General features: G+C 37.1%; 1 protein-coding gene and 1 long non-coding RNA gene across 4 annotated transcripts in view; one reads left to right on the top strand and one right to left on the bottom strand.

The window, feature by feature from the left end:
* strn4 (striatin, calmodulin binding protein 4) overlaps positions 1 to 20,408 on the top strand; it is an 82,533-nt gene that overhangs the window by 20,476 nt on the left and 41,649 nt on the right. For both annotated transcript variants that reach the window (XR_015509104.1, XM_087283752.1), the window contains exon 2: positions 20,013 to 20,116. Coding sequence is in view for 1 of the 2 variants with exons in the window: in XM_087283752.1 (XP_087139878.1) it covers positions 20,013 to 20,116 (104 nt within the window). In the remaining variant the exon portion in view is untranslated. The remainder of the gene's footprint in view (positions 1 to 20,012; positions 20,117 to 20,408) is intronic.
* LOC147840531 (uncharacterized) lies at positions 131 to 10,437 on the bottom strand. Of its 2 annotated transcripts, none has more exons than XR_015509118.1 (5): positions 9,144 to 10,437; positions 8,878 to 9,027; positions 4,088 to 4,538; positions 1,748 to 2,696; positions 131 to 368 (listed from the first exon to the last, which is right to left on the bottom strand). It is a non-coding gene; the product is annotated as an uncharacterized LOC147840531 (long non-coding RNA). The 2 variants fall into 2 exon arrangements; XR_015509117.1 differs by lacking the exon at positions 131 to 368 and adding an exon at positions 1,138 to 1,629 and having other exon boundaries at positions 1,759 to 2,696.

The following is a 20,408-nucleotide window of genomic DNA, read 5'->3' on the forward strand; positions in this document are numbered from 1 at the left end:
AATAACAATAATAATATTAATTCCTTACATTCTATATAGTGCATTTCTGGGCACTCAAAGCGCTTTTACACATTGGGGGGAATCTCCTCATCCACCACCAATCCGCAGCATCCACCTGGAATATGCGGCAGCAGCAGCCATTTTGCACCACACCACACACCAGCTGATTGGTGGGGAGGAGACAAAATGATGAAGCCAATTATGATTTGGGGAGGGAGGCCATGACGGACAACGGCCAGTGGGCAGAATTTTCCTGGATGCTGGGGTTAAACCCCTACTCTTTTCTAAGGACCTCCTGGTATTTTTAACCTCGCTTTAACGTCTCATCTGAAAGACGGCGCTCACTGAGCAGTATAGAGTCCCCGTCACTATACTAGGGCATTAGGACCAACACAGACCACAGGTTGGTCACCCCCTGCTGGCCTCACTAATACCACTTAATCATTCATGGCATAGATTCAATAAGGTACTGGAAATATTCCTCAGAGATTTTGGTCCATATTGACATGATTGCATCACACAGTTGCTGCAGATTTGTCGGCTGCGCATCCATGATGTGAATCTCCCCTTCCACCACATCCCAAAGGTGCGATCTGGTGACTGTGGAGGCCATTTGAGTACAGTGAACTCAATTGTCATGTTCAAGAAACCAAACTCAGATGATTTACATTTTGACATGGTGCATTATCCTGCTAAACGTAACCATCAGAAGATGGGTACACTGTGTCATAAAGGCATGGACATGATCAGAAACAATACTTGGGTATTACCGATGCTCAGTTGGTACTAATGGGCCCAAAGTGTGTGTGTGTGTGTGTGTGTGTGTGTGTGTGTGTGTGTGTGTGTGTGTGTGTGTGTGTAGCTGTTACTGAACATGTTCAAGACAAATAGATATCAAAGTAGATAATACAGTTTTAATTAAACGTGTTATAAAATTAAATAGAAGCTCCTGTTTGCAAATGTCACTGCTCTCACGGTTCGGTACAGTTACGATTATCATGTCATTGATTTGGTTCAGTTTGATATCTCGGTGCATCACTATGCATTGACAATGCTTTCCATATGTAATTTTATAATTTACTTAACAGCACAAGAAAAATGTATAAATATATTAATATTTTTATATTATTTGTAACTAGGCATGGGACGATAACCGGTTTCAAGGTTTACTTGGGTTCTGAAAAGTCAAGGTTTTAAAACCTGCAAAGTTTTCTCATAGTATATGTAAGGCTTTTTTACTTCAAACTTTTCTGGTCCGAAATATTTTAAATGTTTCTTAAAATAAAATATATTGTGTTAAAAATTGGGTAAAAGTAGTTTTTTTTTACCCAGACATAAAAAAATACCTTATTTTGGAGCAGAAATCACAATACAGTAAAAACGTGATATTTTTATCCAAGTTTATCATAACGTCAGAAATGTATACCGACCCATGCCTATTTGTAACACAATTTTGTTCTTTAAAACAAAATAAACATATAAACTGTCAGATATATGAACTGTACCTTTAAAAACTCAAGTATGCTCAGAACAACATGTGCATTTAAAGCAAATAAACAAATCTAAATATCTCACTCGCTTAATGAGCACTATCAAGTGAGTTCTTACACCCCTATGATTGGTCACACGCTCAACAGAAAGGGCTGCGATTGGCTCATGCTCTGGCGCTGTTCACTAATGAGTGACACTGATAAATGGCAGCGGCGATCACAGCTGATCCATGATAGACGTGGAGGAGAAAACTCACTCTGCAGACACATGCTGTCTGGATCCACAAGTATCGCCAGCAGGTCAAAGGGCCACAGTGAGAGAGAGAGAAATTGAGTTTACTTCAATTTTTTCAATCGCAGCAAAATCGGGGCAACTTCGGTGTCAGTAAAAAACTGTCTAGCAAATACGCTTGCAGTGAATTGTGCAGAGTTTCTGTGTTTTAAGTAGTGGCAGTGTTTTAATTACTCATGGCCGCTTCCCTCGACATAGTAAGCTACCACGAAATAGCAAATATGAGATAAATGACGTCAGTGTAATAACCTGTTATGATCTATTATTGAAATGATACTGAATTTTTCACGTCTGCATTACGGTGCACATAAAAAAGTCATAATAGTAGGATTGGGAATTACTTGAGTTCCCATGACAAGAGTTTATCACAATACTTGTATTGTTGTGTTACGATTTTGTGTATCATTGTGATATTATGCAATGTTCCGTTTTATTGCCTTTTTCATACTTCAAATTATGTCCCCAGAGAAAAACTTGCCGCGTACTGAGGGTGAGCCAGAAAAAAAAAGTTCACCATCTATTCATTTGCAAAGAAATACATTTTATCATTCAGCCAAATATTGGCAATATTTCATTATGGGTGTCTGAGTATTAATAGTATTTCTGAGGAAAATATTGCAATTATATGGCGTATCAATATTTCCCTACTCCTAAAACCAAAATGAAAGGTTGTATGTTTTTGTAAAGCCAGTCACAAATTAGCAAAATAGAAGTCATTGATACATGAAAATACTGCTAATAATCTTTATTATTCATAAGGGCGAAATATCAGTTGAATGACATGACATATGATGTCATTCTTTACACAAGAGAGACATCAATCAAACTACTGGTATCTTTACCTCGTCAGCTCCCTTTAATGTCAATATAACAGCGCATTGTTAATACAACTCCTCCTTTTTTGCGTTTAATGCCTAGTTCACACTTGAGGATTTTAAGCCTGATTTGAGCCCGATTTGGAAGTTAACGAGCTCGCCGACAGATCGGGCTGTGATCGGGAAGAAATCTGCAGGTGCTCGGCGCTCGCCGCTCTTTATGTGTGAACTACTGAACAACGCATCAACGAGGCTCGCAGACGCGTCGCCGACACCTCGCAGACGGAAATCCAACATTTAGCATGCTAAATATTCCAGAGCAGTCGGCCGACTCAACCCCACGTGTGGTCAGATGTAGTGACGAGCTGCAGCCAATGAGAAAGCATATCAGCATGAGCTGAATGCCTGTGTGTTCAGGAGCTCAGCAGAAACATCTGTGATTGGTCAGAATGGGCATTGGTGCACTCGCTTCATTCTGCGTTAGCACAGACATGAGAGTAGGCTATAGTAACAGTGGAACTAGAATTCTGTAACTTAGAATTACCATGCTGCTCATTCTGACCGTTCTTATATAAAACGCCATATTGTCACAACATATTTACATTCAAAGCTATTATTGAGATATTAAAATTAAGCTTTGAATGTCTGGCATCAAATTTAATGACACCATTACCCTAAAAATATCATCTTTTTTTGGTAATACAGCCTATAAATATGTAGTTAAGATACTAAAACACTTAAAGGTCTTGGCTTTCATTTTCACTTTCAAACAGGAGCTATTTCACAGCACAGAATATGTTGTTTTGAAAGATATCTGAAGTAAATTGATATTTTTGCCATGAGATTTTTGTTTATGTTAGCAGGAAATTGCAAAAAAATGCACACATATTTAAAGTCACAGTGAAAACTATCAGACATGCATGCAGTCATTTTAACCAATATGGTAATTTAAGGCAGAAATGCTCAGTTCTTTACTGTTTTGTAATAAAAAAAAATAACAATGTCAGAAAGAAATACACTGATAGTTAGAAAACGGCAGGGTGTTATAAATATATTAGTTTTATTTCAAAGAGTTATAAAATTACAAAAATTAAAAACTCTCTGTGTATCTATCCACTGGAACCTTGCAGATGAGTGATTAATCCGCTGATAAATCAGCTGATTTGACGATGTTTTTAAATGCTTTCTCCAAAGCTTGAAACGCTGTCAGTGATGTAATCAGCACACAAGCAGCCAATAGTGTTCAGCTTTTTCTGACGACTCCTCCCTCAAAATTTCATTGGCTGTGGTTTGGTAGCTTGAATGAGCTGATGGGGAATGAGTTGTTGTCAGATCATGTAGTGTGTGACCCCCCTCTTGTGGATCATGCACAGAGTGTTGCGTAGTGTGAACACCTCAGAGATTAAAAGACACAAAGTCAGGTCATGTAATGTGAACGGCACAGCGATCTGCTGATGTTTAAAATCCTGTAGTGTGAACTTGGCTTAAGCTTCACTAAAGGCTTAAGGCCAAGGCTTCACCTGTCAAACTCAACACAAGTGATACAAAAACACTTTCAAGTGGTTCATATACTCTTAAAAAGAGGTGTCCCAGAAAACGCCTGCTGCTCTACTTGTTGGAGTGTGTCTCAAATGGGCTGCTAGTGTGCAGCGAGGGAGTTTGTATGCGCCCTTGACCCGTTCCCACCCACAGAAAGTCGAGAGAGGGATGCACCGCCATTGAAAAGTGTCAATGTGGTAGAACTGGCTACTTCCTAAATCTTCAGTGGCAGAAAGATTTGTGTTTTGCAGTGCTTTCCACAATAACCATGGCTCTTCAACAAAAGGCCTTTACTTAGAGGAGAAACTCACTGATCTAAGTGGCAGTGTTGCAATTTTGGAGAACAAAGAAAGATGACAGCTCAAACATCTGAACGTTACAGCATTCATAGGAATAGGTTGTCTAGTAAGTAGGGATGCTCAAAATAATCGCTTAACCGTTAACCGAAAGGGTGCGTTTGTGACCGATTAATGCTATCAGTTAAATGCTTAAAATGATTATTTTATATATTTTTAGTTTGACTGCATAAAGGGCCGATTGAATGCGCCTTTGCGTTAAGAGGGGCATCTTTTGCACGCGGCTCATCCCAGAGCAGCAGTTTGTGTTGTCAAGACAACTACAGAGAACTTTTAAAGAGCTTGGTTTCCGCTACATTCATTCTTCCATGGCGGGGAACAAAATGCATCCCGCCACGGCTACATTACCCTTTCAAAACATTCAGTTATTGTTGTTGTTGTTTTTAATAGCGGATTATAATTGCACCAAAACGTATTAAAAGGTAAGTGGATTATAACAGCGCAAACTTTTCTGTAAACGTATAGTGCTGTGCGCTATCTGTTTAATCCTTTGGGGTTACGTGCTAACTGACTGACTGACTGACTGACAGGTGCACGATGCGTGAGCCCAGCAAACACGCAGAAGCTTTCAGTTGAGATGAACACAGTTTCTATAGTTATACTTTATTTAAAGATAAAGTATGACTCTGTATATCTCTGTAATCACTCTATCTTGTTGGAGTTTATAGCCGTTTCGCTTTACTTCAGGACGCATTAATGCCGGTCTGAAGGTTTTAAGTTATCCAGAGCTGGATGAATGTACAAATCCTGAATATCACAATATTATTAAATATTACAATTGTAACAACATAGACAGCAACACTTTTGCACAATCGATACCCAGCTGATTCAGTCGTTTCATAAGAGGACCTCGCTTCTCTTCTTTTTTCCTTGTCAACATAAAGGCAGTGAGATGCGCCTCGCGTTTTTGGAATGAAAAAAAGCACGTTAGCTGTGGTCGGCCACTTGTTTAACTGCAAGACATACTTAACTTTGCGGGACGATAACGTATAACCCGTGGCTACAGACACATTTGCCAAAGAAGCAAAATGGAAGAAGAATATTGCTGTTTGATACAGACGTGTTGATGTTGACCTGGATCTGCGTCATAAACGCAACAAATAGGCTTTACCTTTTATTTTACAGCTTATAAAGCATGTATGCACATTAATGCAATATCATATTTAAACAACAAAACTGTTTACAAAAAGTCAACATAAGTGCGCGTTGTTGTTGTCTTTTCATCACGCAGCACGCACTTGAACCGCGAGGGAGAGAAAGGAAACCATACATCAGGACATATTCTTAAAAATATTGATTTCTATTAAAAATATAAAAAGGTTTTGTGATTATAATAATAACAGCGGGGCATTAAATAAATGCATATTTTCCGTGGAGCGGGCAATTTGAGGAAGTCAGCTATTTTTATTTGACGGAAGAAAAAAAACATATGATTGGAAAAAAAAACAGCCTATGCCAGTTATTAAAAAGAATCAGTAAGTATTTTCGTTTTGTAATATAAATTAAATATTTAAGTGAAAATAATTTAGGGCAGTCCTATTTATTGTATTTATTTTATTTAGTTTATTCTGTTCTTCTGTGCTAAACACTGCAGGTGCGTGAACACACTCAAAAAAATGATATGTTGGCGTTAATTAACTTTTTTTTTGTCCACTGGTTCTACGTAACCGAGTTAAGTTACCTTTAAGAAAGAATATTAATTTTAGTGAACTTAATTTAGTTACATAAAGGTAATGTAATGTTGTTTAGTTCAATCAACGTAACATTCATAATTTAGCTTTAATCAATGTAGTTATTTAAGCTCAATTATTCTAAAATTGATATTGTTATGTTTAACCGAATAAAAAAACTGTTTACGTTTCATTGAGTTTATTAAATAGCATTTTTATAGTTTTACACATTTTCCTGCAATCAAACGATTATCAAAATCTAAATATTGTCTTTATCTGTATCTTCACTTATTACAATAAGTTGAAATATTAATACTATTAAAATAATAGTAATACAAGTATGAAGTAAATTAAAAACAATAAATGATTTACAAAAATATGCTTACAAAAACATCATAAAATACACTTTTCAAAATAATACTTTTCATGTATTACAAAAAAAAACATTCAAAAATAATATTCTGCCTTCAAATGATTTACAAAAATATACTTAGAAAAATTAAGTCTTCTTTTGTAAACTATGCTGTACCTTCTTTACACTGAAAAAGCAGATAACACTTCAGTTGTTCAAAGAAAGATTAACATTTAAAAGCAAAGTAATACGATCAGCACTACACCATAAATTAGACCAACCATTACAGAACATGCAATAGCTACACACATTCATCTCTCTGACACTTGCACCAATTCTGCACAATTGCACCAGACACTTTCTTACAACCACTCGCTATATCTAAAAAAACAAACAAACACACACACACACAAAAAATTGTGCATGAAGTCTGCTTCACACAGGTGAGTGGGCTTGACAAACCACATGTAAGAGCATTCTTAATTCTTAACATTCTTTGTATAATTAGCACATCTTGGGTGTATTGCCTCTTCTTGTGGATTTGCTGAATGTGTCCTCAATTGTAAGTCACTTTAGACAAAAGAGTCTGCTAAATGTTAATGTAACCACTGTAGATTCATAAGGTGGTGTTGCACATCAAGGTTTGTGCTTCATCATGCCCAGCATCCTAAAAATGTCAGGTAAAAAAAAATAAACATTTACAAACAGATCAAAGGTAAAAGGAGGAATTGGTTTAAGAGGAAAATACAAAATGTTTAAAAAGTAATAAAATAAAATTGTAAATAGCTTGCATGTACTCCCTCACTTAGGGGCTTTGAGGATGCATTCACACTTTTTTCCACTGGTGATGTTCTAAATGACATGAAGTGACAATTAGTAATTTACTAAATAATTAGTAGTTAAAATTACTAGTAATTTTTTACTGTACATCATTTTAATGTGCGTATAGGCATCTAAAGGCATAATACCTGGATGATCCACAGTCTCCTCAGACAGATATGGGACTTTAGAGGTTGAGCTGTAAATCTGTGAGGGAGAAAATAGATGCGAGTGAGCAAAGATTTGTAAAAATAAAATATAATAATATAAAAAATTTAGAACAATATATTTAAAATAATAATAAAAAAACACTGCAAACTACTAAACTTAAAAGTTTAAATGTGTTAGATTACCAAACAAAATAAATAAAATAAATTTGTCATCATGCTAGATGTCATCCTTATATATATATATATATATATATATATATATATATATATATATATATATATATATATATATATATATATATATATATATATATATATATATACAATTAGATAATAAATAACAATGTGCCAACACCACCTTTTAATTAATATTATGTAAGTTATCAAAACTGGCAATAAAACTTGTCAAACTGCTTAACACTCATTTAAAATAGAGACTATCAAATCAAATCAAGAATCAAATCATTTTTATTGTCACATTATCAGCAGCACGTGTGCTATGATGAGTGAAAAGCTTAGACTATTCTAACATGACTATTCCTTACTACAAGCGTTTGCAACTTTATTTTGGGGGAGTTAATATATACCAAGTATAAAATTTTACAGGAATGCAAAAAACTATAAATTTATCTGTCATTAATGTGAAAAAGACACAGGAAACATGGCAATTTCATAACAATACTATACACAAACACAACAGAGTATTACAAGGGAGTACATTAATGATTCAAATGTTGTCACAGCCTCAATATAAATACATAAAAAGTAAAAAAAAAAATCTCACCTTTGTGTCCACATTGGGGAAAGCTTTCTGTGCACGTTCTCAATTTTTACTGTAATCTTCATCTTTTGATTCCCATAATATGGCGCTGAGCTGAGAGTGATCGTTGTGGTTTGAATCTTTTTACTTCCTGTGCTGTTTTGAAACTGTGCATGTGCAGATATTGCTCCACCTATTGACCAAAATGCAGTACTGCAGAATCAACACAACTCCCTTTCATTCATGTTAATTAAGCGAGCTGTTTAAATGTAAAAACTTACTTTTTCTAATTTTTTCCAACACAACACTTTTATTTTTAATACACAAACATAAGCGAATTGTTTAATTTAAACATGGTTACATTCTTTGGACCAACTGAAGCCATAATTCATTTTTTTGAGTGCATGCTCTGTTGTTGTGTTCTATTATTAATATACTAGCGTATAAAAATGAATCAGTATTTTAAAATGCAATATTTAATTTGTCGGACACAAAATAGTCACGTCAATTTGTTTAATATAAAATTAATAGTAATCTGACTAGTTAACCGTTAATAACCAATTAATGAGTGGCGGTTGTCGGTTAGCAAAATTAACCGAAATGAGCATCCCTACTAGTAAGACATCACTATTCTCTCACATGACATTACTATTGTTTCTTTCTTTTTCTCTGCTGATGCTCTTCAGTTCAGACTCTTGTGTTTTTGAGAAATGACTGTCACCTAGGATTTTACAGAGATTTTCATTGTGGTTTGGGTCAGGACTCTGGTCTGCCATTTCATTATTTAAGTACTTTTTGCTTCAAAGACTATTGTGATTTAGAGAAATAATTTTGTGACCAAGGCTTTTCTAGATATTTTCACTCTGGTTTAGGTCAAGACTCTGGTCTGCCATTTTATTAAAGTACCTTTAGCTGCAAATACTCTTGTGTTTCAAAGAAATAACTTTGTGATCAAGGATTTTCCAGAGATTTTTACTCTGGTTATGGTCAGGACTCTGGGTTGCCATTTCATTATTTAAATTCAAATATGAAAATTGCTTGCTGAAGGAACCGCATGTTGATGAAGGAGCTTCTAATAAAAAAATTGTGAAGACAATGCACTTCTTTGCACCACGGCCATGAAGACATATGCATCAGTAGCTGGAAGTGTGCAATAGGGTTGGATCGATAGAAAAGGTAGGCTACAAATCATTCGTTATGATGATGCCATCGTCCATTGCAATGTTTCACATTAGACTTCGTACAATGCCAAATTGGTCAAGATCGCCCAACCCAAGTGTGCTATCATTAATACAAGTATTTTAGTAAGCCATTAGATGCACAACTTTCTGTTGACTCAAGTATATTTTGATAGGTAAATTAAGATATGTAAATTCTTTTAGTTACTGTCACATGTCTGATGCACTGAAGTTGAGTTTCAAAGGCCACAAATATGAACAATTACTTGCTTTTGTGAAAATGTCAAAGTGCTTCAGTGACCTGCCATAACAGGTTTCCTGCCCACACCATGGCAACTGTTGTGGAGCCGGTCTCCATGAAGACCTGCACCAACTTGTCATGCTTTACTTTTTCTGCAAGTCAACCTTGGAGACGGGGAGTGATTTTTAAACCAGTGTTATATATGGACTGACACGGCCTACATTGAGATATTAAAAAAGATTATATGGAGAACAGGCTGCGACTGTCCCTGTTTTGGGCTGAAAATGATCTGATAATGATTTAAAAGTACAGCATTTTGTAGTTTCTGTTGCTGAAACTAAATAGGAGTCATGGTAGGTTTGCTTGCTAACCCTTAAGTTGTCTGATTGTTATTATATGTGTGTATTAGGCTTGGGCGTTAATTTTTAAACCATCAAACCTCCTCCATATTTTACCCCGGTATCAGGTATTACCGTGCATAGTAAAAAAAAATATGAAGTAAGGCTCAGACAGTGTCACCAAACTGTTGGCTTGTGCCTAAACCATTCAGAAACTAAATACCATATATGCAACCTTAGGTTCGCGGTCACCTGTTTGTCTTGTTCGTATTAAAGATCGGTGCAGGACGCTCTCTAATTCACACACACACAATTGCACGCATAGACACCCACAGAAAGAGAAAGAGAGACGCACAGGACCACATGCTCGTTATTGTGGAAAAAATAAATAAATGTCTTAGCTTTTATTTGTCTTTGAACAAAAAAAAAAGTAATTTCCAAAAATTATACATACTCTTTGCAAACTGTCACAGTCTATTTAATAACCCAAAGTTTTTTACCATTCTAAAGTGTCTACACTGTTCTAAAGCATCCTAATTACCAGGGGTCATTGGGAACAGCTGTTTTAATCAACTCAACAGGTGAAAAAAAGATACTCTCTGCTGTTGGTTTGTGGACAGTCATGGTTAAGACAAAGAAGCCCAATGATGACCTGCAGCTTCCCATTGTGGCTGTTCAAAAGTCAAATAGTGCTATAAGACCATATCTAAATGTTTTGAAGTAGTAGTGGCTACAGTGCAATGTATCAATAACAGGGCTCAAGATGAACATTTTTTTCTTGGTAGCACCGTGCTCCTAACTTCAAAAATGCAGGCCCACTAGACAAAACTTAGTCGCACCCACGAAAAACTATGAGCACAATTACTACACATTATATATTTACAGGTTTATTGCATTTGAAATCAACACTGATCAAAACTAACAAACAACAATCTGCATGCGCTCACCGGCCCTGCACACACTGCTTGACGTGAATAAGATGAACTGAATTAACAATAATAACTGTGCTGTCCTCTCAAGGGTGATGCCTGATATTGCACAAATGATATATACATATAACTTATTATTTGCATATGTCATCTTAAAAGCAGTAACGGTCTTTTATGAGCTGCAATATTAGTTACATCTTGGTGAACGCATGCTCTTTAGTGATGGTAAGCGCTGTATCAGTCTCACAACTGACAGCATCGTGATGATTAAATGAAGAATTAATTAACGTTAGAACATCTCATGCTTAAAATGTTTAGATTCAGTGGCAAACACTGTTATCTGAAAACTCCGTCCCATCTGCTTTACAGTGAATGTTTTAGTCATTTTTATAGTGGACTTTAACCACGGGAAGTCTTTTATTCACTGTTCGAAAAGTGTAAATGCTGGATTGACATTCACCACATTATAACTAATCAGATGTGCCATTATTTGTAACTTTAGGTGGTTTCTAAAACTAAATCGGTCAGTGTTTTATTCATTCTCTTGTATCCAGACCTTTACATTTTCGCAGCTGTAGCTCCCTGTCATTGGAACTGAGTGATTTGACAGCTGATATTAAATAATCCATTCGCGTTTTGTTCTAGCGCTGTGGGCCAATAAGAAGAGCTTGAAGGTGGGGCAAGCATTGCGGGCTTTGTTTAGTGCAGCAAGTTGACATGTCAACTGTTTTAAACCATTTTTGAGCACTGCGTTTGGTGTTTTTAAGTACAAAGATTCCAAATGCATGAATTCCTCCTAAAGGCTGATTTATACTTCTGCGTCAACCATACGCTATGGCGCAGCCTACGCAAGGACGCATCACCTTCGCTGTGACCGTCGGCAACGCTGACGCACAACGCTCAAAAAATGTAACTATGCGTCACAATTACGCGTAGCGCAAGCTTTGTGATTGGTCTGCTTGGTAGCGATGACGAGTGTGGGCGGGGTTAAAAGCTTGCAAGCTTGATGCAGCAAGTGATGATTAGAGTTGTTGCAGATCCGCCGAATCCAGCCTCAAAATGAGCGAGTTTGAGCCACTTGCACATTTTAGGAAGCGTTCAGAAAAAACAAAACACCAACGAAGAAACTCGACACAGAGAAACAAACACCTACTGCCAGCTAGCATTTCGGAAGTGTTATTGCAGAGAAGCACATGCAGCGTGCTGAAGTATAAATGCATGGCTACATGACGTACACACCAATCACTTGACGCAGATGTATAAACCAGGCTTAAATCCTCGCATATGGTGAACATTTTCCTTTGAAAACTGGTCGCACGACAACAATTTTATGCACTTGCGCGAATGCTCCCAAAAATATTTTTAGGTTGCATAAATAAAATTTCAGGCGCATATGCGATATAAGACATTCCCCAATGTGGAAAAAGTTTATCTGACGTGGTCAAAGACAAAAGTGACGCATGTGGTGGTCAGGAGGATAGCGAGAGAGGTAAAACAGGATCACCACCAAGACTGTCTTGATGAATCTGGGCTCTGGTGGTAAAATCTCAAGGCAGACCGTCCAATGGACTCTGCATATCAAAGAGGACTCTACTTCTCTAGAAAAGGCACACAATTTGGCCTTTGCAAATGCTCATTTGGACAAAGAAGACTTCTGGTCTTCTCTTTTGTGATCATTCATTCATTTTCTTTTTGGCTTAGTCCCTTTATTAATCGGGGAATGAAAACCCCAACTTCTCCAGCTTATGTTTTACGCAGCAGATGCCAATTCCAGCTGCAACCCATCACTGGGAAACACCCATACACTCTTAATTCACACACATAGACTATGGACAATTTAGTCTACGCAACTTGCTTGTACCACATATCTTTGGACTTTTGGGGGAAACCAGAGCACCCGAAGCAAACCCACGCAAACATGGGGAGAACATGCAAACTCCACACAGAAATGCCAACTGACCCAGCCAGGACTCGATCCAGTGACCTTCTTGCTGTGGAGCGATTGTGCTACCCACTGTGCCACCGTGACGCTGTTTTAAGAACAGATGAAACAAAAACTAAATGGTTGTTTACAAAGATGTAACCTTAATTTGACTTTTAAAAAAAAGAGAAGCCGTCAACCTTAAAAACAGTATCCCCACTGTCAAACATGGTAGTGGAGACCTTGTTTAGGGCTGTTTTTCAGCCAATGTACCAGGCAAGCTAATCACAGTAAATGACACCATGAAAAAAGAGCAGTACATCAGAATACTTGAAGGAAGTCTGCAGAGATACTTGTCCTTCGGCACCAGTGGACATTTCAGTTGACAATGACCAAAACACACAGCAAACGCGATGAAGAAATGGTTAACAGACAAAAACATTCATGCTTTGCTGTGGCCCAGCCAAAGTTCTGACTTAAATTCAATTGAGAATCTGTGGAGGGAGCTAAAGATCATGGTAATGGCAAAGATACGCTATAACCTGAAGTGAGTAAAGAAGCTCATCAAGATGAATGGATAAAACTACTAGTCGAGACATGAAAAAGATGATATGCTATAATAGGAAGCGTTTGGTTGCTGTAATGGCCAATAAAGGATTTTCTATTGATTATGGAGAAAAGTATAAATAATTTTGGACTTTTGTTTAAATGTGAATAAAAGCTGAGCTAAATTAAAATATAGCTATTGTTGTTATATAATGCTGTCAGTGGTATGTACAGATCTGCTGTGTGGGCTACACTGATGGTGTGGGGGTGTGATTTATAGGCTAGAGACGAGTAAAAAACAAGAATATAACTGCAAACCTGTACGCTGCTGCTTTTCACAAATCTTCATTACTGCCTTTATTTACCTGAAAGCCTACATTAACTACAGCGTAAAGCAGCACAGGTTTGTTGTATGCTCATGCTAACGGTTTTGGTTACATAGTCAATCTTTTTTTTTTTTTGAAAATATGGTCATTTTACAACTCCACTAGACTTAAAGATTTGAGTTTCATCATTTCTGAATCCATTCAGCTGATCTCAGGTTCAGACAAAAGCCCTTTAGCTTAGCTAAGCATAAGTCATTGTATCAGATTAGACCATTAGCATCTCGCTTAACAATGACTAGGGAGTTTAGATAATTTTTCTTTTTATAGTTTGACTTTTCTGTAGTTTGCTGATTCCAGCATTATGGATGTGACACCGAGAAAGTATATGTCATCAGTATATTGAAATATCTGTTTCTGTTTTTCTAATCCCTCAACCGTGGAGTTCAGGCATAAATAAAATCAGTCTATACAGTTGTTTTATATTTAAAAAACAAAATAAATACGGTTTGAACGCGACAAAAAAAAAAAAGACAAGAGTTTTTGTGTGTTGATGTACTTTGTGGAAATTCTGTGAAATTCATGTCTTTGGACTGTGGGGGAAACCGTGGCACCCAGAGAAAACCCACGCGAACGCAGGGAGAACATGCTAACTCCACTCAGAAAGGCCAATTGACCCAGCCGAGGCTCGAACCAGCTTGCTGTGAGGCGACAGCACTACGCACTGCGTCGCCCAGGTTGCACAATTAATCAAGCTTAAATAGATACCACCTTGTTATATTTAATTCGTATAGCGCATGTGTTGTTTAAGGTTAACACGCGTTCAAATGTTCAAACTCTATTCCAAAATAATGTTGCATGCTAACGTGGGGCTTTTTTTTTTTACCATGAATGATATAGAATTGCTAATAAGCATAATCAGCTATGTTTATTGAGCTCCTGATGTTAATGTTTCGGGATGAAATTGAATTGAATCATTGCTGGAATGTTAGTCTGACTGTGTCTGCGTGGAGAATGTTATCAAAATCTAGTTGTGTTACACATATGGCAATGCTATTTTTGATTACAAAGTTAATTGTAGTTGTAGTTAATTTGTTTGAGAAGTTTGAGTGCTCTGATTCGGGTTCGCACATCGTAAGTGCTCTGAGCGCGGTTCACTTGGGCTTTGGTGCGGTACACTTGTGTGTGAGTGCAAAATGTGCATAAGCCTGAAACTGAAATCGAGACGTGACTTTTAAGGGACCGTTTTATATGGATTAATTAATTAATTCGTACTGTTTAATGAACACAAACTGTCGTAGTTTCAAAAAAGATGCAAACCCCTCACTGCACGACTGCTGCACCTTTAGCAAATCTCATAATTCCTGCAGCACAAGAACTTTGATTGTTTAAGAGCGTCAAAAGTGGCTGATCTGTTTGGCTGCGTGTTACCGCATCCCAAACGACTTAAACGATATTACTAAAGAAATCTCCACAGTCCTGAGTGAGAGTGCTTACTGAACAGCGCATCATCGATCAAGTAAGCATGCCCAGGCCTGAATGTAATGTGAGTGCAGGCCGACGGGGGAAACGGGAGGGGGGACAAGCGTGCTTTGGCCCGGTTTAAGGCAACTGTACCTAGTGTGAGTACGCCCAAAGCTTAATTATGAAAAGTTTCGTGTATAGGCTATGTTAAACAAGCATTGAAAAAAAATAGCCAATTTTTACAGGCCTGTATATGCATGAGACGATAACCATATTGAAGGTATACCACGGTTAGAAAAAGTCTTAAAACCGGCAAAATTTTCTGCAATACTGTTCCTAAGGTATGTGTAATCTTTTTATTTACTATTTTTAGGACAACAGAATCTCCAACAGAAAAGATCTCCAAAGATGTTCTTTTAAATTGTAAAAAAAAAAAAAAAAAATATATATATATATATATATATATATATATATATATATATATATATATATATATATATATATATATATATATATATATATATATATATATCTTTTTGAAATAAATGAAGAGAGCATAAGTCAATAAATAATTTAGCCTGACATGTTTACTGCTTCAAAATATATAACATAACAATATTATAAAGTCAGAATCTTATACCGGGCCATCCCTACTTGGAAGTGCTTGGAAAATTAATTGTGTCCTTTTAATATTTTATATTTATAAATTTTCATTGAATAAATGAAATAAAAACATATTATACTTTCCTTGAAACGAAATCTTCGCTGGAGCCTGTGCATGTGCCTGCAGTGTGACCCACACGTGAACCACAATCATGGCCTTTTAAATGTGTACATGTAGATTGTGCGCATTTTGAGCAGTGGAAAAGAGCATTCATTGCAGTTATTGCTTTGTGAGCGCTGCAGCAAGTTTGTGAGCGCTGGACTGAAAATACATTAAGTGGATATTAAGTGAGCCTCAAGCAAGTATGCAGAAATAATTAGCAGATTTGACGTCATGGGAGATTGCGTTGGGGATGCTTATGCTTATGCGTGAAGTGTTCAGGTACAAAATCTTTTTATTTGCTTTTTTTTCCACACTTATCCATGACACGATTTGTGTTTATCATGCTGCTTTTTTATATTTGATATTTGTTAGTTATGCACTAGATATCCCCCTGTAAAGATTTTGCACAATGTAGCCACTACAGAAGCAGCGATCATGGCAGTGCTGCTGAAACACTTTTTAACGGGATAAATGCTGTCTTTTCAGTTTAGCATGAAAACAATGTCCAACGAAATCACAGCTACATACATATAAAATTACCAGCCTTTGAAATTAATGTATTTAAAATGTATATTTCGTTGCCAGGCAAATGAAACTATGGTCACTTATTCTTGCCTGAACTCGAGTGAGACGAAAGCCAAGAGAAAAAGAAAAGCACATCAGCACAGAGGAAAAGTCAGATGCATAATATTTAAAATATAAATGTAGCAAAAATATGACATATTTGTGATTGAACAATTATAGTGGAGCATTAATTAAATTCTTATTTTACTCTGAATAGAACAAATCCTCTGCTGCACAGTTGTGCAAGACGGGGACGAACAAAAATGTACATTTCATATATTTCTACTGGAAAGATACATCTTCTTAAAATGAGTTTTATTTGGTATAAATCATATCTTAGTTATTTGATGTATTATTTGATGGTCTGTTATCTACAAAATAAACAAGGAGTGCTTCAACATGAGGTCTGCTATACTGCATTGCCAAAACATACTTTTAACAAGATTATGCACAAATAATATGGCAATATGTACATCGTTATGTTCTCTTTATTAAGCATTTATTTCTAAAATGTTACTTAAGTGGTTTGTAGAAATGTTTAGTTCTCGTTATAGCATATGGATATTATATAATGTAAGTCAGTAATTAATGCAGCATCATAAACCATTGGCACAATCCTTATATTTCATTGATAAACCAAGCAATTTCCTTAAATCAACAAGAGCACATCACAAAAATAAAATATAGACCTTATATATATATATATATATATATATACATATTAGGGATGTAACGGTATCAGAATTTCACAGTACGGTAATACCTCGGTATGAATGTCACGGTACGGTATTTATTGAATCATTTACAGGAAAAAACAAAACTTATGAAAATACTCCAAAAAAGTGCCAAAAGTGTCAATGACATACAAATTAGCCATCTATCTGTAAGCTTTGAAACAGGAACTTCAATTTTAATAACAAAAAAAATATTAAACCATGTAAAAAAATAAAGTTTCAATTTAGTATTGTTGAAAACTCATCACATTCAACATTTAATCACTCACTCACTTAGAGATGGGTTTAAAGGAAAATTATCATATAAATATAATCTGGTAAAAGCTGGTATCTCTGGGTATTTACAATGTCCCCTGCAACAGAAAAAACCCTCTCATTTGGGACTGAGGTTTCTGGGACAAGAGAGATATGACTTGGCCCAGGTTGACAGCAGTGGGTAACGTTGTGCATTGTCTTTTCCCCATTTGAGAGGACAAACCAAGAGTAAGATAGAGGTCTCATGTCTGCATCAATCTGAACAGTGTGCTGTGTTTTTGCAATCCCCATGACTGATTATTAGTCGTATTCCCCAACTTGCAGGCACGTGCACACAGAGGGCTCAACCTGTGCAGTGCACATGCCCTTTTTAGTCTTGGATAGAAAGTTCCCTTCCAAAATGATCAAAAGTGCCCCCGCGACGCGACATACCCTCCGTCCCGCTTTACAGTACGCGCGAGACAACGCAGCTGATAAGAGCTCGCGCGACAACACAGCTGATAGGAACTCGCGCGACAACACAGCTGATAGGAACTCGCGCGACAACACAGCTGATAGGAACTCGCGCGACAACACAGCTGATAGGAACTCGCGCGACAACACAGCTGATAGGAACTCGCGCGACAACACAGCTGATAGGAACTCGCGTGACAACACAGCTGATAGGAACTCGCGTGACAACACAGCTGATAGGAACTCGCGCGACAACACAGCTGATAGGAACTCGCGCGACAACACAGCTGATAGGAACTCGCGCGACAACACAGCTGATAAGAACTCGCGCGACAATACAGCTGATAAGAATTTGCGCGACAACACAGCTGATAAGAATTCGCGCGACAACACAGCTGATAAGAATTCGCGCGACAACACAGCTGATAAGAATTCGCGCGACAACACAGCTGATAAGAATTCGCGCGACAACACAGCTGATCAGAACGCACGCGACAACACAGCTGATAAGAATTCGCGCGACAACACAGCTGATAAGAACTCGCGCGGCGACAACACCCGCTTTAGGGTTTTCCAGCTCTTTTTCATCCCTGCTTCTAGCAGCACACTCCATTTCCGCATTACTGGATCTGTAGCGACAACAGACCGCAAGGGATTATGGCCAAGCCTGGGCTGATGGCAATTGTAGTTTTCGCTCCCGTAGTTACCTCCCGTTCGCTTCATTCGCCTGAGCAAATTTTCTCAGAAGATCTATAGTTTTACCGAGTCATGCGACTACGGTAATATCGAAAAAAATTTATATTGCGGTATGACGGTATTTACAATACCGTTACATCCCTTATATATATATATATATATATATATATATATATATATATATATATATATATATATATATATAGAGAGAGAGAGAGAGAGAGAGAGAGAGAGAGAGAGAGAGAGAGAGAGAGAGCTTATTTAAATTGGTTTTGTTATTTTGGTCAAAAGTTTATTTTTTTCATGATAAGGTTGACATTTTCATGGAATTGATCAGTTACATTTCGCAAATGTCTCTGGTTGCAAGAGTTTAAGGCACTGCATAATAGTATTCTGCTGCTGCAAGCATGGTACGATTGAAGATTTCGTTGATTATTACATCAGAATACGAGTTTAGTTCAAGTCATATTGACCTAGAAAATAGCAGTAAATTTTCCATCAGTCTTAGTAAGTAATATGGATACAGAGGAGTCATGCTTTAAGAAGGATTAATTAAATTAATTTATTCATTCATTTTCTTTTCGGCTTAGTCCCTTTATTAATCTGGGGTCGCCACAGCGAATGAACCGCCAACTTGTCCAGCATATGTTATACACAGCACATGCCCTTCCAGCTGCAACCAATCACTGGGAAACATCCACACATACTCATTCACACACATACACTACTGACAATTTAGCCTACTTAATTCACCTATACCGTTTGTTTTTGGTACTGTTGGGGAAACCAGAGCACCCGAAGGAAACCCACACCAATACGGGGAGAACATGCAAACTCTACACAGAAATGGCAACTGGCCGAGCCGGGGCTCGAACCAGCGACCTTCTTGATGTGAGGCGAACGTGTAAGCTAAAAGATCTTGTGTCAGACCCAGAAATTGATTCATAAATGGGAAAACTCTAGAGTTTAACACTAGGGGAGTTGTAAAATGAGTGTTCCTTTAATTTTGTAACTATTGTTGGTGTTATGGTGGACTCTAGATGACGATTGAGGCCAATTTGTATGTGTTTTCTCTCTCTTCTCGTCCACAACTGACTGGAAAAGGAACGGTTTGTGGTTCCTCTCCCTTAGTCTCTTTTCCGTCAACATATTTGCCTGTCATGAGTATGGTCAGCGAGAGCCTAAAATAAAGCTTGTGGAATGGCAGGCCTTTAGTTAACCATTGCTCTCAGAATGTCATTGGCGGCTCGATCACAGAAATCCAGAGCTAAACCTGTTATTTGCTGACAGATGTATGAGGTTTGAATCTGAAGCATATTTCCTTCTGTCTGTTTGTTTCAGGCTCAGGTGGCGTTTCTGCAGGGTGAAAGGAAAGGTCAGGAGAACATGAAGCAGGATCTGGTGCGGAGAATTAAGATGCTGGAATACGCACTCAAACAGGAGAGGTGAAACTACACACACACACATACACACACACACACACAAACTTACACAGATGAGTCTCTGCCGCTCATAGTATAATCACAGAACTCTCCAGATTTTTGTTTTGGTCTGTTTTTGTTTTGATCTGTTGTTTTATTTTTGTTTTGGTTTGGTGACTTGGTTTGTTTCATTTTTCTTTATTAGTTGGTTTTCTTTCATTTATTTATTTTTTTCTTTTTTTTTTGTTTTTGTTTTGTTCTCTTGTGGCTTTGTTTGTTTGTTTTTTCTTTTTTTTCTTTATTTTTTTCTCTTGTG

Source organism: Danio rerio, chromosome 15 (assembly GCF_052040795.2).
Source record: "Danio rerio strain M-AB ecotype USA chromosome 15, GRCz13ab, whole genome shotgun sequence".
Classification (NCBI taxonomy): domain Eukaryota; kingdom Metazoa; phylum Chordata; class Actinopteri; order Cypriniformes; family Danionidae; genus Danio; species Danio rerio.